General features: G+C 41.7%; 1 protein-coding gene across 1 annotated transcript in view; it reads right to left on the bottom strand.

Moving 5' to 3' along the window:
• The window catches only part of LOC111217917 (SH3 and PX domain-containing protein 2A-like), a 116335-nt gene extending 102162 nt beyond the window's left edge, over positions 1-14173 (bottom strand). The window contains exons 1-2 of the mRNA XM_022739948.1: positions 14102-14173; positions 1636-1716 (exon numbers count right to left, since the gene is read on the bottom strand). Coding sequence (XP_022595669.1) covers positions 1636-1716; positions 14102-14173 — 153 coding nt within the window. The remainder of the gene's footprint in view (positions 1-1635; positions 1717-14101) is intronic.
• Between the last annotated feature and the right edge of the window lie 1861 nt (positions 14174-16034).

Raw genomic sequence — 16034 nt, 5'->3', positions numbered from 1 at the left:
ATCACATATTCTCTACAATAAAGTTGCAAAAACCACCACAGTCTTACGAAAAAGTTCATTTGTTAATCCAGTACACCAGGAGTAACTAGCGGCTCTGAATAGTGTGCGAACGACTGTGGAATTAGCGAGAACGTCGCTAAAAAGGAGCAAAGAGCTCTGAGTGCTTGAGCAGAACTGGTATAAGCTTAAATGTTCAGCGGGTTATTAGCTGCTGTAATGAAGAAATTAGCAACATTAACTGGGTTGAGATAGAGCAGCAAAAAAATGCTACCAGTGACACAGAAACACTGGCAGCCAGAAATAAAACAATACGGTTAAGTTTTTTTTGTTTATGAAAACAGCAGGTAAGTCAGATAAAAGTGTAACTAACTAATAAATGGCACTGCGTTACATTTTTCAAAGGGGAAAGGGGAGGGATAAAAACTGTTATATGGTGATAATAGTAATATATTATAAAGCTATTTAATTAAAGAACATCTTTAGGCTACCATGCATATATGAATGGGTATTTCAATGCATACACCGTGCCCAGGTGAGAACTGCACTGAAAGCTACCTATCGGGCTCTTTGCAGCCTGTGCATACAACTGATCATTACTAATATACACTCAGTTGGCAGTTTACTATTAGGTACATCTAGCTAAAACTAATGCAGTCTAATACAGTCCTGCAATAAATCCTCCTTCATGAAGGTTATAATGTTCTGTTTTTATTAAAAGTGTTGTAGAGAGGTGTTGATTCAACTGTATGATGATTTTGGAGGACGCAGAGTGTGATGCTGGTGAGCTGTGCTTCATTACACAGAGAGGTGTTTTTTGTCATTTAGCCTACCTTCATTGATATAAATGGGATAGACAAAATAATAGAAAGTCACAAGCAGGTCTCAAGTCTTAAGCGTCAAGTCTCAAGAAAGTCCCAAGCTACTGTGGTGAGAATCAAGCATGCAGTTTCCACATGTACATCAGTTAAAAGACAGTGGTCATGAAAAGTTTATTTCCAACTGTGACTGACGTGGAGGAGTTTTGTGTTGGAGTTATGTGTTGGAGTTTATGTTATTAGTTATACATTTTAATTTTTCCCTCAAATGTTTATCAGTTCCAAATCGGTTATCAGTCTCATTTATTTCTAATAATCAGTATCAGTATGAACCCTGAGAAAAACATATCAGTCGACCCCTTATTGAGCCAATCTATCTGTGACCCACTGTTAAGCATGGTACATTAAATTGGCTTCCATGTGATTTTTTTGCTTGTACTATAAAAAGGCCTGTCAGCTCCCTGACGTTTTGAGGGCAAGGCAGAGATGAGATGAGAGAGAGGAAGAAAGAGGAAAGAAAGAAGTGGGGTGGAGATAAAGAGAAGAGAGACGCAGTGCATTGCTGCGACTCTGCGAGGCGAAGGGATACAAGCCGCGTCTCCCCTGCTCCCTGACCAATTACTAACACACACACTGATTCATAGAGGCGACGAGGTGTGGAGAACATGGGCAGAGGCGCAGTGGCAATAAACAGTTGCGAGACTTACACATTAATCTATACAAAACAATGCTGCAAGTTGTGCAAGGGTGGACATGTTTAAAATACATCAGCGGCTATGGAGTTAGGGATTTCAGTAGAAACGCAGTGATGGAAGATTACCTGTAGGTCAAAGAATTTGCTGTATCTTCTATAGATGATGTGGGAGGTGTTGTCAGAGTAGGTGACATTGATGAGATACACCTGTGAAGATAAAAAAGGCAAAGTTAAAACTCGAGCTGCAACTTATCATCGTTTTGTCATTCGTTTTAATCAGCTCATTCAAGTAGAATCTCACATTTGAGACGCTGCTTCATAAATGGCAATCGATTACATCATCAATGATGGACTAATCAATTACTCTACTAATCTTTTCACAACTCGTCGAAACAATATGTCAATTAATGGATTGTGATGGCGTACACATGTGGTTGTCGTACGAAGAAACTCCATGGCAACATGCACACACGGCCCAAAACAACCCCCCCCCAACCCCCCATAACATGAACGTTCAATGACACACACTCATAAATCTGTCAAACGTTGATAGTTCAGGGGAGATGGTGACATCATCCTTCTTTTGTCAGCACACTGACCTGCTGGCCTTTACCCTTGGCTGAGGCAATGCTGCAGCCCTGACAAGGCCTGATAAGATTGAGATAGAGTCCATTTATCCGTCAAGAGGAGGTAAGTGATGCCGCCAGGAGGTAAGTGATGCCGCCATCATCTCTAATCTAATGAAGCAGAGATAACCAAGGTAACAGATCCAGAGGCCAGGAAATTTTCATCAGACACGTTAAGAGCAGGTGGGATCTCTCAACTGCTGATACAGAGATATTCAGAAAAGGGCTCTGGATGTGGAATTATTCAAGTGGATGAGTTGTTGCGTAACATCAGGCCACGCGCTTTTGAAGGGGAATTAGACCGAGTTGCCAGTTTAGTGGGCACACCTCTAGAATGAAATGCAATCCACCACAACGTTTTAGAGCTTATACTCCTCTAATATTCTGCCGCCCTCATGGATTGTACATATAAATGGGGGTGAACAAAATATGAGAAATCCCTCTCAGTATAATATGATCCATCCATCAACATGAACTATAACAAGTCGTGCACGTCAAAATAGTTTGTCATTGCCTTTCAAAACAATCTATGTAAGTGTTGTCTGATATGGCGCCTCCATTGTTATTGGCAGGACACCATTGTTTGTCAGTGCCTTCCAAAATGCCAAAATGCAAAATGACTGTTACAACAAAATGTATTCATATGAATGTTTTTTTAATTTGCTATGGTTAAGTTCCTTGGGTTAGTGTCTCTGATCGGTAGCCAATGTCAGTCACTCACATCAAATGTTTAGAAAAAACATCACACACTATGTGATTTTATCTGCAAACATCAAATGACTAAGGCTGGAACAGACCCGGCCAACTTGGCCCGATCAGTTGTCATGCCTGACATCACATCAGTAATGGGCTCAGTAGTTGTAATAGTTGTAACAGATTCAAGAGTTCAAACATTTGAACAAACAAGCAATGCTCTTGTCTTTCTGAGTACTGACTCAAATTGCCAGGGTTGAATGAACTTGGATGAGCGTCAACAAATACTGAACATTATGAGCTTAACAAAAGAATAGATTTTTTGCATTAGATTCTATAGGTTAAATTACCTGTGTTTATATAGGTTTTGCTCTGGACTGGTGTTCCCTCGTTGCTTAGATCATTATGAAATTATATGTAGAAGAAAAACTATCAATACTGACATAGAAGATTTTTCCACTGATGTTGCCAGATCAAAACAGCCTATACAAATTGCATTCATAGTGTTTCCGTATATTTTGTTCCCACTGAGCACTTCAAAGCTGTATACATCTGGTGTGTACTAAATGTACAGCTACAACTGCCATTATCAAGTGATTTGCAATAAAACAAGATGCTGTCACCCGGCCAAGGCATTCCAGCTAAGTGGCCCAGACACAGCGCACATAGGAATCCACTTAGCATCAAGCCACCATGAACACAGAAATGATTGACTCTGCCTCACGTATAGCATTCAAATGAAATAAAAGGCAATGTGTTTCCGCGGCAAGCCATTCCCGCTCCTTATCCTAGCAGACTCCGTCTTTCTGTCTGACCTTTCACTCTCAATCCAACCCTCCGTACCTGCCAAGAGCCTCCAGAGCAGAGCCGGGATGGGGATGAATGAGGTCGAGTGAAAGACCCTGACGTTGACGTAAGAGGGGCAGCGGACTGAAACAAAAGAGGTTCCACAACAAAGCCGAGGGTTAAAAGGCCTTGTTGCTGCTGGAAGGAGCTCAGCCGCTGCTGGCAAGGAGCCACCACAGTATGTTCACTCTCATGCAAACACATCTACTGGCATCCAGAAGTCGTGACTGTCACACTACATTGGCAAACTTGTTCTTTGCACGGTAGGGTGTCACCGCAGCGATTAGCTTTGGCATCTACTGCTCTGAAAATGTGCGCCCTGGGGCACTGCCAAGTTACAAAATCAGAAAAGTCATAGACCAGCTTACACAGCCACAGCTCCCAATTGTCTTTGTGACTTCTGCAGCACAACAAGGACTCGTGAGCATGGCAACGAGCTCTTTTCACCGCTCATTAAAAAAAAGCATCTCTTAAAGAGAAGAGAGAGAAGCCTACATAAAATAAATAAATAAATAAAAGGGTACACATGGAAAAGTGAGTTCATTGAAGCACCATGTGAGGTGAGGACGCTCGCTTTTAAAGCTGAATGGTTAGACTTGATTTCACTGGAATACATACTTTGGTTGAAATTTTATGACCAAATACCTGCTAATCACATTCCCATCAGCCTCAGTTATTCTTGTATTTAGAGCTAATTAAAGACCCCCTCTGATAAAAATCTTGTTAACATCCATATGATGTTTTTTCATATAATACAGGACATATCATGAGCGAAATAAGCAGTCAACGCCATGACCCTGGAACTGCGGCAGCGGGGGGGGGGTCCAGTGCAGAAAGGTGAGACTTTTCATTAGCACAGCATAACAAGCTAACAAACAACACAAACAAATAACTACGCTTACTGATCTGATACGTCTTCTAGCTGCCAATTTTGTTCAGATTAAACTCCTCAACAAACTCCTGAGTCTGGGTCTGACTGAGGCTCAAACATGTGGTTGAGTCCCTCTGATGTTTCCTCCTCTAACCATCTTGATACACACTGCTCCTTCACCTGTCAGCCCAGTACAAGCAGCAGTAGTGGGTGAGGCCTGATCCAGAATTTCTCAATGAGGAACTAAGAGTAGATGTTCCCCCCAACCCACTTTTTATGTGTGAAAACAACATTAAACAAAATATTAATCATAGCAGAGTATTTTTTACAAAGTCTTAAACATGTAGGGGAGGAACCTTGACAAATGTTAGCATGCTAACATACTAAACTAACATGGTGAGCAAGGTAAACACTATACCTGCTGAATACTAGCATGTTAGCAATTTCATTGTGAGTACATTAGTATGCTGAAAGCACTGCTGTGCTTGAGTACAGCCTCGCAAGGCCACTAGCATGGCTGCTCTCGAATATATCCTTGGTATTTCTGTACTGCAGTTTCTTAATACGTATACATACAGTATGAAACCAAAGAGATACATCCGCAACAAATTAATATCAACCATTATATTATATATTGACCTGGTCAAGTTAACTGTTGAGCTCTAGAGTGTATGTATACTGTATACTGGTACACACCTATGTGAGGAATTTATTCCATTTCTACTATGTGGCTCTGTGTGTGTGTGTGTACGTGTGTGTGTGTGTGTGTGTGTGTGTGTGTGTGTGTGTGTGTGTGTGTGTGTGTGTGTGTGCATGTGTGTGTGCGTGCGTGCATGTGTGCGCTCTATAAACTCCTCTGACCTCAACAGAATGCCACACTATCGTCCTCCCATCATGCCTCTGGACCACTTAATTTTACCCAGAAGCAAATCCATGCTGAGCTGAGGTATAAGATAGGAGCAGGAGCCAGGCTGGAAGATGTGGACTCAGTGAAAAGATCCAAACCCCAGAAGCAGATGGGTATGTGATGGAAACCACAGTGGAAAACACAGCCAATGCCCAAAATATCAAGCTTAAACCTAACGCCCTCCCAGTCCCCAAAATAGATTATTCACTCAACAGAGACAGTAAATTATAGCAGCCTAGGCTGCTGCCTCTCAAGATAAATCTAGCAGTGAACATCTTCTGATTTGCCAGTAATGAAATCTTATTATTTTATTTTGTAGATTACATGGTGGCTGTTTTTTCTACACTCATGCAACAACTAAAATAAGCCAGAATGGTTTGACTCAGAGCTCGAGTACATCCAGTCATGAGTGCTCAGTGCAGCCAAAATGCCCTCAATCAAGCATTCTGTGGAACAAAAATAATGACTCACTAAAATGTCAGTTAGGAAATAATCTGTCTGCCCATTATATAATTCCATATGATAAGTTGGAATGGAAAATGAGCCATTTCACAGCAGCGACAGAGACAAACTGAGATATTTTCAATGATAACAACAACATTAACAGGTCTCCAAATCAACTTGCATGTTCTTGTGGGGCATTTTTTGCACCACAGAGATCAAGACAAGTAGTCAAACATTGTCTTGTGAAATGCTGCAAGACGCACAGCAGGCATGTCTGGACCAATAACGCATTGCTGCAATTCCAAAATGAAGTCTGAAATTTGGGTGAGGAGGCCACATAAAAGCTTCTCTGCTTCACGTGGAGATCTGCATGATCTCTTGATTTCTCACACCCAGCTGTTAATAACCATGCCTCCATTTGGAAACAGGAAGGTGTTCAGAACTAAAGTGGGTATCGAGGGATTAGGAAACAATGAGGAGGCTGAACCATAACTGACTGTGTAGATGACTGTAAAGGGCCTAAGATGACTAAGTCTGATCAGATGTACTACTGCGTTGGTGCATAAGCACAGCTGAAGCTGAATAAAAGCAATTCCTTTAATGAACAATATCTATCAAAAAGATATTCTGTAATACAATGAAAAAACAAAGACAAAGTGTCTTTTCATCGATCATACATTAGCTGTGCTTGTCATCAGATTGCACAGCAGGCGCGTGTCAATACTACATTTCTAACATGTCAACTTTTCTTTTCAAAGGAGTCTAAAAATTGACTCATAAACATGGAAAACACAAATGATGGGGAAAAAAAGTGAAGGCTTTGGGGACTCCAATGTCCCAAATAGCAAGAAAAGACCTCGTACTTCTTCTATTCCCACTGAGGAAGCGGGACTTGAAGGGACTTGAAACAAAAGTTTTATTCGTGCTCAGAAGCAAAGGCAGAAACATGAATTCTTATGACGGAACAAATTGGACCTCTGATTATTTCATCATGTTCGTCTGAAATGGCTATGAATATTCATGTCAAGTTTACAGCTCCCTTTATTTTCCCCCCTCTGCTGAATAATTTCACCCAATAAGATGAACATTAACATAATTCCATGACCAGAGGAGATAGTGTCGATAGTATATGAATAGTGAAAATAACTTACAGTTTCAGAGGAAAGCCAGGACCCAGTCGCACAGTTTTCAAGTGAAGAAAGCAAAAGAGCAGAGTGCTTGTGAGGCAGAGAATGTGGGCCTAGCCACTAAATGCAGCGAACCCCGCCTAAACTACTATATTTAAAGTAACACATAAAACAGACACACATCATACTTTAAGACCATGAAAGCGCAAATGATCCGACTACAAAAAGTCGAGTTGGAAAAATGATTTTATGCACGGGAGTAAAGTCTTTCCACATGGAACCACAGCGGGCCTAAATATACGCACTTGTCTAATACGGTCAGTTATTCTTTCAGTTTGGCCAGAGAGGTTAACAAATGACAATAGAGCTTGACAAATTCTTCTGAGCTATGACTCGACAAGCCAACAAACATGTCACAAGAGGGAAATAAACTGTAGGACTAGTCCATTCATAAGCTTTGAAAGGGGATCATTCAAACCCCCTGAAGACAGATGTTTTTGTACCAACTGCCAAAGCGTTGCCCTTTAATAACCACACACTGGGCCGACGCCTCAGCTTTCTTTAACTGTGGTCACTTCCACTCTGAAACTGACCAACGACGCCTTCTGTGCCTTTGTGCTGGGCACAGGAAGTGAGGAAAAGTGTCTATTCAGCAGGCACATCCTATGCACTTTTGATGCCTCTTTGATATCGTTTTCGAATTGTAAAATACAAAAGGACAATCTTAAAGTCTCAAATCAAAGCAAAGATAAAAAGGCAGACAAGGTCACGTACTCATGTAAACAACTTTAACTACGACGAACGCCGCTTCAAACGTGGGTTTTCATAGGGTGGATTCCAGTTAGCTGCATTTTGCAAGTTTAGTGTAAATCTAGTATAGTAAGTCTAGTGCTTAAATGGCTTTAAGCGCTTTGATATGTGAATTTCAAAGCAAAAAGAGAGAACTAACAGACCTCCAAAGCAGCCAAAGCTGTTCCCAAGCAATATTACATAATATCCTGTGCCACACAAAGATAAACTGCATGGACACAGAAATAGTGGTCACAAGTGTGAAGTCATTCAAGCAAGTCCGATTCAAGTGTCAAGGCTGTCAACAGCGGTGTCAGGTGAAGTCTCACGTCCTCGAGGGCAATGTGACATCTACATCGCAAGTCTTCATAAACAAGTTGCAAGTCAAGATGCAAGTCTCTTTCATGTCTCTGAATGCTGAGCTTTAAAATGATGAGGCGTTTAGACAGTTTCCCTTTCAAGGTTTTCACACAGCTGAGACCACATTCTTTCAATGCAAATCTTTGCCTCGCCTCACTTCACCATATCAAGGTGGCATTAGGAATTTGCTAGATACGGTTGGTTATTTACACACCCAGCAGTGATGAAACAACATTAGCATTCATTTGGACTCATGTTTCTGTCTACCTAGCAATATCCACTCTCCATCTGGCTCTGTTTTTGGTCTCCACCACCTCCTGAGGGAAATGTCTGGCTTTTTAGCTGCTAAGTGTTTGACTGTGTTCACTAGCTACCCGCTAACTTTGTCTGTGTGCTGCTTGGTGCTGAGCAGTGGGTTCATCAGAGCTTGTTGCTGCTGCTGAAAATGACAGTGATGAGAGAGGTGAGAGTGGGCAGCACAACAATAAAAGTTAGGGGCCGTAAAAAAAAACAAAACAAGCTAAAAGACATTTAACACGATAGAGCAGAGCAGAGTTGTGGCTTTGTCTCTACGAGCGACTTCAATCGTTCAATCGTCGATGATAAATATTTCTTAAAGCAGCTTTCAGTCATAAAGAGTACGCATGAAGTAATCTGTAACCGTCTGAAAGGATCTGTTGTGCAAATGACAATGACTTTGACTGATATTGATTTATTTAATTAATTAAAGGGGTACCCCCACTAATTTAACACATAAAGGAGCTCGTGAAAAAAAGTTGCATAATGTCTTTTTTGGCTCTGGAGGATCTTTGCCAAGTCTGAGAAAATAACCCCTGATGATTACATAGTGATGTAATCAGGGTTATCTTGGTTTGAGCTTAAACACTAGTTACAAAATCAGGGTGTGGAGTATGAAGCACGTGGATGTTTACCATGTCGGAAGCTATTTTTATTATGGAACAGCAATACTACGTCACTGGAGTATCACTTCAAGTTATATTATGATTTTGTTATTAACTATTTCATTATTTTGGTGGATATAATATTAACCAAATCAAATATTCATAATAAATCATGCTTGGGTGCTTTGGCAGAAAAAGAATATCTTGTCACACAAATCAAGCCAGTCTGATTCTAATAACTTTTTAGCCAATTTCCCTGACTATCTAGTAATCTCATAAAAAAGAGCTGCGAGCAAGGCAACCCCATCTCTTTCTCCCCCTTCCATTTCTCTCCTCTTCCTCCTCTGCTTCTCAATCTTTCTTCCTCTTACACAAAAACCTACATGAGACCACACTATGTGGAACAGCAACACGTACAGCGATGATAGGAACGCCATTTTCCCGTTAAAACAAAACCAAAGCCAGCACAATCAAGGCCACACATGTTGCCCACACATGCTCTGTCTCCCAACAGAGCATCACCATTTCTGGGTGATGTAATCAGAAGTCAGGCTGTTCAGGAGAACACCAGGGCGCTGGAGGCCATGATTGAGCACCGCAACATGTGCTTTTACCCTGAACAGGGACAGAAGAGGAGACAGGTGACGTCTTGCTACTGGACCGGAGCTGTTGCATTTAAGACTTCGGCAAGAGACAAGTAAAACATCCCAAAATCACAAGCAACATCTGGTAGTGAACATATGAAAACAACCGCCAGCATGTGTGTGAGCTCCCATGCAGTGTGAGAACAGCAACATCCGCCTCTCGTGTCAGAGTCAGGGCTCGGCAAACTTAGCATCAAGCACATCGACTTCATTAACAGACGTCAGCGAATGCCCCGTCTCACCTTCGTCTTGTTCACTTGCCCCCCCCCGGCTCCCACCTAGCATGCGTCTTCTCAGTTAGGCGTGAGAATCTGGAAAACAGGGAGCCTTTTCACCGAGATATCACTCCGTGTTTGATAGGCCAATAAATATTTGAGTGGGGAACAGCTCTCTGAAGAGATGTTTTATGGTGCCAAATAACAACACCGTCCTCCAGTCTGGGTCTTTGCACCGCACAGGAGTCTCTAGAAAATGAAATGTTATGGGACTGGGACTTGTAGGGGGAAACGGAATCTTAAAGTAAACATGGCCATGCCCAACCTTGCTTTCTCTGTTATCACCTCCTCCTGCAAACACAAACCGATCACAGGGGGGAAGAATGCGTGTGTGTATGATGCATGTTTGCAACTCAGCGGTCCAGCTTTCCCTACGGTCCGACAAGCACTTCCCTTTGACAAAGCCCCAAGCTTCACCCCACACCCCCTCCCCACCCCCCCACCCCCCCCCCACCCCCCCACAGGGTAAGCATTTCCAGCTGGTTTCACAAACATTACAAATGAGATACAATGGGTGCCACAGATTGTGTCTTTCTCTCATTTTCTCTCCTCCCTTCCCTCTCTCCCTCCCTCTTTCCCTCTTTTTCCTTCTCACAGTGGCTCGCCTTGTCTCATGAGACGGGGTAGCTAGGGAAACTAGGCCACAGCCTGGCCCACTGAGACAGAAGAGTCCAAAACATAGCGCAGCTCAGCTCAGCTCACTTCTGTAGACTTTAACTGTACATATAGCAGCCTGGCTACTGCTCAACAAGTCTACCATATAGAGCTGGACTGATTTGGAAAAGCTCCTATTACTACACTACTCTGTGGCAGCAATAAGCCTATGTTGCATTAAAACCTATATCAGTATACATATCAGCAACAGACGACCATTAATTAACAGTCTCTACAGAATCCTGCCTGATAGCTTGTTTTATCATTATAGCCTGCTAAGCACAAATATTTATCTCAATGTGCAAATCTTAAAGGGATATGGTGACGTCTGGGAAGCATGTTTATTCACTTCTTTTTTTTTTTTTTTTAAATCAAGACCACATTTGACTGAATTAATTAATTTACTTGTTTGATTATTTAAATATACAGATTAAAGCAGTCACTATCATCAAGGATAAAAACACCTAAAGGCTTATTTCCATATCGTGGTCCTCCACATTGACGAAAACAGCATGACAAGAACAACATAGGAGTGAGATGAGAAAGTTGATACCAGCGTCATGTCTGTGTGTTAAATAGGAAACTACAGGCAAGCAGTGATTAGCTTTTTTTTTCATCTTCATACTTAACAAATAGACATGAAAGTGGTATCAATCTCCTCATCTAACGCGCTGTAAGAAAGCAAATAAACATGTTTTCCAAAATACTGAACTGTTGCATTAATTATTATGCAAAGACGGGACATTGGGGGTTATCTGGAATGAGCCACTGACACATACAGTGAGCTTGGAGGTTATTATCCACAGTGTCAGAGCATCCAAATTATTAAAAAATATATATATTTTCTTTCTTACCTCAAATGGTTTCTAGCCATGGACTTTTAATCTAATTTGTCCATATTTCGAGACACAGTATCTGTCTTTGAATTTTTTCTCAACACACACTGATCAGGAGATGCATCCTAATGCCACATTCGAACTGACGTAGTTAGAGTTGTTCACTTGTGATCAGCTCACTGAGGATGCATGTTAATTCCAGGTGTGAACAGGGCCCACGACACCATGGTGCAGGAGACATGAGCTTCAAAAGTTCTTCCTATCAACTCTTACCTGGGGAATAATGACCTCAAATATCATGCACCTTGGTCTCAGTGACACTTCCTGAGTAAATATAGGCTTAATTAACCAAACAGTTAAGCACTACTGAAAAAAAAAAGCTAGCACCTGAACAGGTTTTCTTCTTGACACTTACTATACAAGGTCATCTATAAGACTGGATCATCAACTTCCACAAGGCAAAGCCATCAGGGGGCTCTCATACCAAGCTGTATGTCTAGTTGTAATTTGAATACACTCATTTGTTTGGGAATATGCTGCACTAAAGCATAATATCAACTGCAATGCCCTCGGGCATTTCTTGCACCACTACCTAATCTTGAAGCCAAGTCAACATCTTGTTTTAAGAATATTATTATTATGTTGATATCATTCTTACATGGGGCGTAAATGAGTTTGTGTTTAAGTACATAAACACAAATGAATTGGCACACAGCAAACCTGCGGGCAGGTATAGTACTCCAGGACGGGGGGTACTGGTTGGTTTCAAGAGCTCCAGGCAAACTATAATTAAGCTGCCATATGGAGTCTGCTGTGTGCACTGTACTTGATGAGCACTTGAAGGCAAAATGCACACAGAGTGGCAGGAAGGGGGGCTGGGTTTGTCAATAGGGACCCATAGCTCAGTGATGCTTCAACAGTGTCAGAGTTTAGGGATCAGTTTCACTGGGGCCACCCCGTGTTAAAAACATATGCACTCATAGTACAGTACAGTGCTATGTCGGAGTACAGTGTTTTGGATGACGTGATGTACATGAAATTCTAAGTTTTGTTCAGGAAAAGAAAATCTATTAGATTTCTGTTATGAATGACATATTTTCAGTGTCTTGTAAAGTAAGTATAGTAAAGGGGCACATACAGTGAGAGCCCTGTGAATTCCTCCTTTCAAAGGAGAAGAAGTGTGCTAATTGTGTCTACATATCATTAGCCCCAAGGGTTTGCCGGACTGTAATTGCATAGGAGCAAGATCGTGTTCGTTTCATGGCGGTCATTTATTACGACTTGTTTATGAGCTCAAAATAGGACCTGAACTGGGGCCATGAAGTGCAGAGCCCCAACACAGACTCTCATTAATAACAAGTGTGGTATTGATGAATAAGGCCACAGACGGGCAAGGATCAGGAAGGTAATAATCATCACTAGAGCCTGTTGTGAGGTTTCTTTAATCCGAAATGTGGATATTAGGAGGCGATGATATATTAAAGAAAGAGATAAAGGGGATCAGAGATCAGATAAAGTTTGACACTTTTGCAAAGCTCCAGAACAGCTACAAAATGGACCCTGTGCCAAGATTATTTTGTCAACTGTTTCCAAAGTCAGGAATGAACTTTGAATCTTGACTTTTATGCCAGCTACAAACTGCACCGAAACAATATTGTGAACATCTACAAGTCTATAACAACCAGGAGAAAGCCACCCTCTGATGAAGATTGTGGGATATGATCAAAAGGTCCAGAACAGCAACTAATGGTCTTTGTGATGAGATTATTACCTGGTCACCAAATCATTTAGGTATTTTTTACTTTCTGTCACGTTTCAGGATGCAACCCCTTTCACAGACAGGGTGATCTTGACCTTAGGCATTAAAATATATATTAATATATCTATAAGAGAACACTAATATTTAATAATAATAATAAATAATTCTAGTTGGATCTTATGCTATGATTTATATTGTATGTTGGCATGTGAAAACTGGAAGTTAAGCATATACTGTATTTTTATTTATAAATAAATGAAATGCTCTAATGCTCTGGCTGTGGAAGTTTGGCTACCACCTTACAACACAATGAAAAGGAAGCAGGTTAGCTTGAATTGCATGAACTCAATCTTTATGTGAGAATTTAATTAAGTTCTCAATTATTTGATCACTTTACTACAACAGCACATGGAAGCAACAAAGCACTGACTTCAGACAAGGTTGGTTTATCAGTGTCTGAAAAACCATAGTATGTCGGGAAATCATAATAATCACAATAAAGCCATAATAAAAAACAATAACCTGCATTATTAGATTACAGTGCTGATGGTGCCCAGGCTGGTTATTTGACAACCTACAGTTATGACAGCTCACCTATGATGATGAACTGTCTGCGAGCTGTTAATAGTTTGGAATTGCTTATTATTTATTTATAACCAGGTATATGGCTGAACGTAAATCTGGCCATAACACAGAGCTTAGCTCAGTAGTGGCCTTCATATCAGCTAAGCTACGTTTAGTGGACTTAATGCAGCGTTTAGGTGTCACGCTGTGACTGTGAACAGGCCGAGACACACCGCTGACACGGGACAAGGTGGGAATAAGGTGACATAGAAGATGAGGCAGGCAAGCAACTCACGTAGTGTTTAGACGGATTGCGCCTCTTCTCCACGTCCACGACTTTCACGTCCAGCACAGTCCGAAACTGCATCTTGACCCTGCAAAGGCTATGCATAAAAGCGTCAGGCAGGCAGCTGTTGCGGCTCCAGATAAGCTATCTTGTATCACGGGAGGGAAACAATAACATTCATCGCTGTGTCATTTAACAATTCAGCGGTCCATTAAGAGATCAGCTTGCTCGCGGCCAATTTGGCAGCTCCGACTTCCCCCCCGTTGACGCAACGGCCATCAATCTGATTAGGAACTTATCGATAGTCCACTTAAACCCGCGCTGGTCGCTCTCGGTGAAATAAAAGCAGCCGAATATCCAGACACAGAGCGGGTTTTACGTTGCCTTCAGCCGCACAGGGTGGCCAGCGGCGGACGGAGCGCTAATGACGGCGGTCACCTTAAAAATGGAAGAGAAAAAAAAGTGAAGCGAGTTCCTTTGTGTCTGCCGCGATGTCTTACAAAGGGGGCATTTGCATACCTGGAGGTTACAGCGTTTGCCTGAACGCAGCGGAGCCGGCAAATCCAGCGCCAAACAGCTCCTGGGCTACAGCAGGCGCAGTGAATTTAGGGAACGGAGTGGGATGGGCTTCACGCACGTCCTCACAGCTACTTGGAATAAAGCACTCAAGAAAAAAAAAAACACTTGGCTTTGCCTTCCTCGACAAGAATCGTCTTGTTGTGTGACATAATTATATAGCAGTTTGTAGCCAATCTTCATTCGGTCAATGTATTCACTCATTCATTCGTCTTTCTCCGGCGCCCCATAACTTTTCCTTGCCGCTTCACAGAATATGAAATAATATGTTACAAATCTCTGGCACGGTAAGACAGTGGTGTACCTCGACACAAAATGTAGGGTATAAATCAAAATGTTTTTAATCAAGTTATGTACAACGGAAGGCAGCGTGACAATGAAGCTGTAATCAGTCAGTTAACACTCTCCAGCTCTGAGTCATGAGCTGCTTTCTGGCCGGAGACACGAGCAACTGGAACTATGGATACAGATGTTTCACAGGCGACCAATCAGCAGCGGCCTGCTCTACATGAAAGAGCCAATTAACGACCAAACACTGCCCCCATGTGCATACTGCTACATAAGCAAGATGCTAAAGAAGCCCATTCAGAAGATAGTCTTTTTTACTTCTCAAAATTAAACAGCATAGGAATAAAGTAAAACCCATGTTCAGAGCATCACTATTACCAGTTCAAGTCAAGGCAATGTTTATTTATATAACCCAATACCACAAAATTGCCTCAAGGTGTTTAACAATCTGTACATTACACCCACGGCCCTTAAAGCACTTGAATCAGACAAGGTAAAACTTCCTTTAAACCCAGCTCAGTATCATCTTTTAATTCACAATTGAAAAGCTACTTTAATTTTAATATCTTTACTGTAACCACGAACCCAAGACTGGGATTTCAACTGAGTTTTCCCAGGACCCCAGGATTCCGGGGGCCCTAAAAGCTCCAGGCTTACTTTGTGTTAACTGCTTTGTGGTAATGTAATTGAATATGCGTATGTTAATGTGCAAGGCTGGATTGCCAGCTGGGCAAGGTGGGCAACTGCCCCAGGGCCCCCTAGAGCTCCAGGTTCACTGTGTGAGACAATTTCATGAATTGATAAAGATAAAATATATTGGAAAGGGCTTTCAGGTAAATCATGTTGTGAAAGTGAAATCCTTTGACATTACACAAAAAGTTTAGTTTGCTTATTATGTGAAGTGCTGCTCCCTGATGATGTCATCAAGGTTATCTTGACTTGGGCTTGGAGACGACCAAGGCATGTGAATTGAAAGGCTTCAGTAATTACCAGATCAGGGTCAACTTGCATTATGGGAAATGTAAAATCCAGGGTAACTAGGGAAGTCAGATTGTGCTTCTATTCATTTTGACTTTTT

The sequence above is a fragment of the Seriola dumerili genome, unplaced genomic scaffold, assembly GCF_002260705.1.
Source record: "Seriola dumerili isolate Sdu_G_001 unplaced genomic scaffold, Sdu_1.0 BDQW01000050.1, whole genome shotgun sequence".
Taxonomy (NCBI): domain Eukaryota; kingdom Metazoa; phylum Chordata; class Actinopteri; order Carangiformes; family Carangidae; genus Seriola; species Seriola dumerili.
Note: the sequence above shows the minus strand (reverse complement) of the source record. Positions and strands in the feature narration are given on the sequence as shown.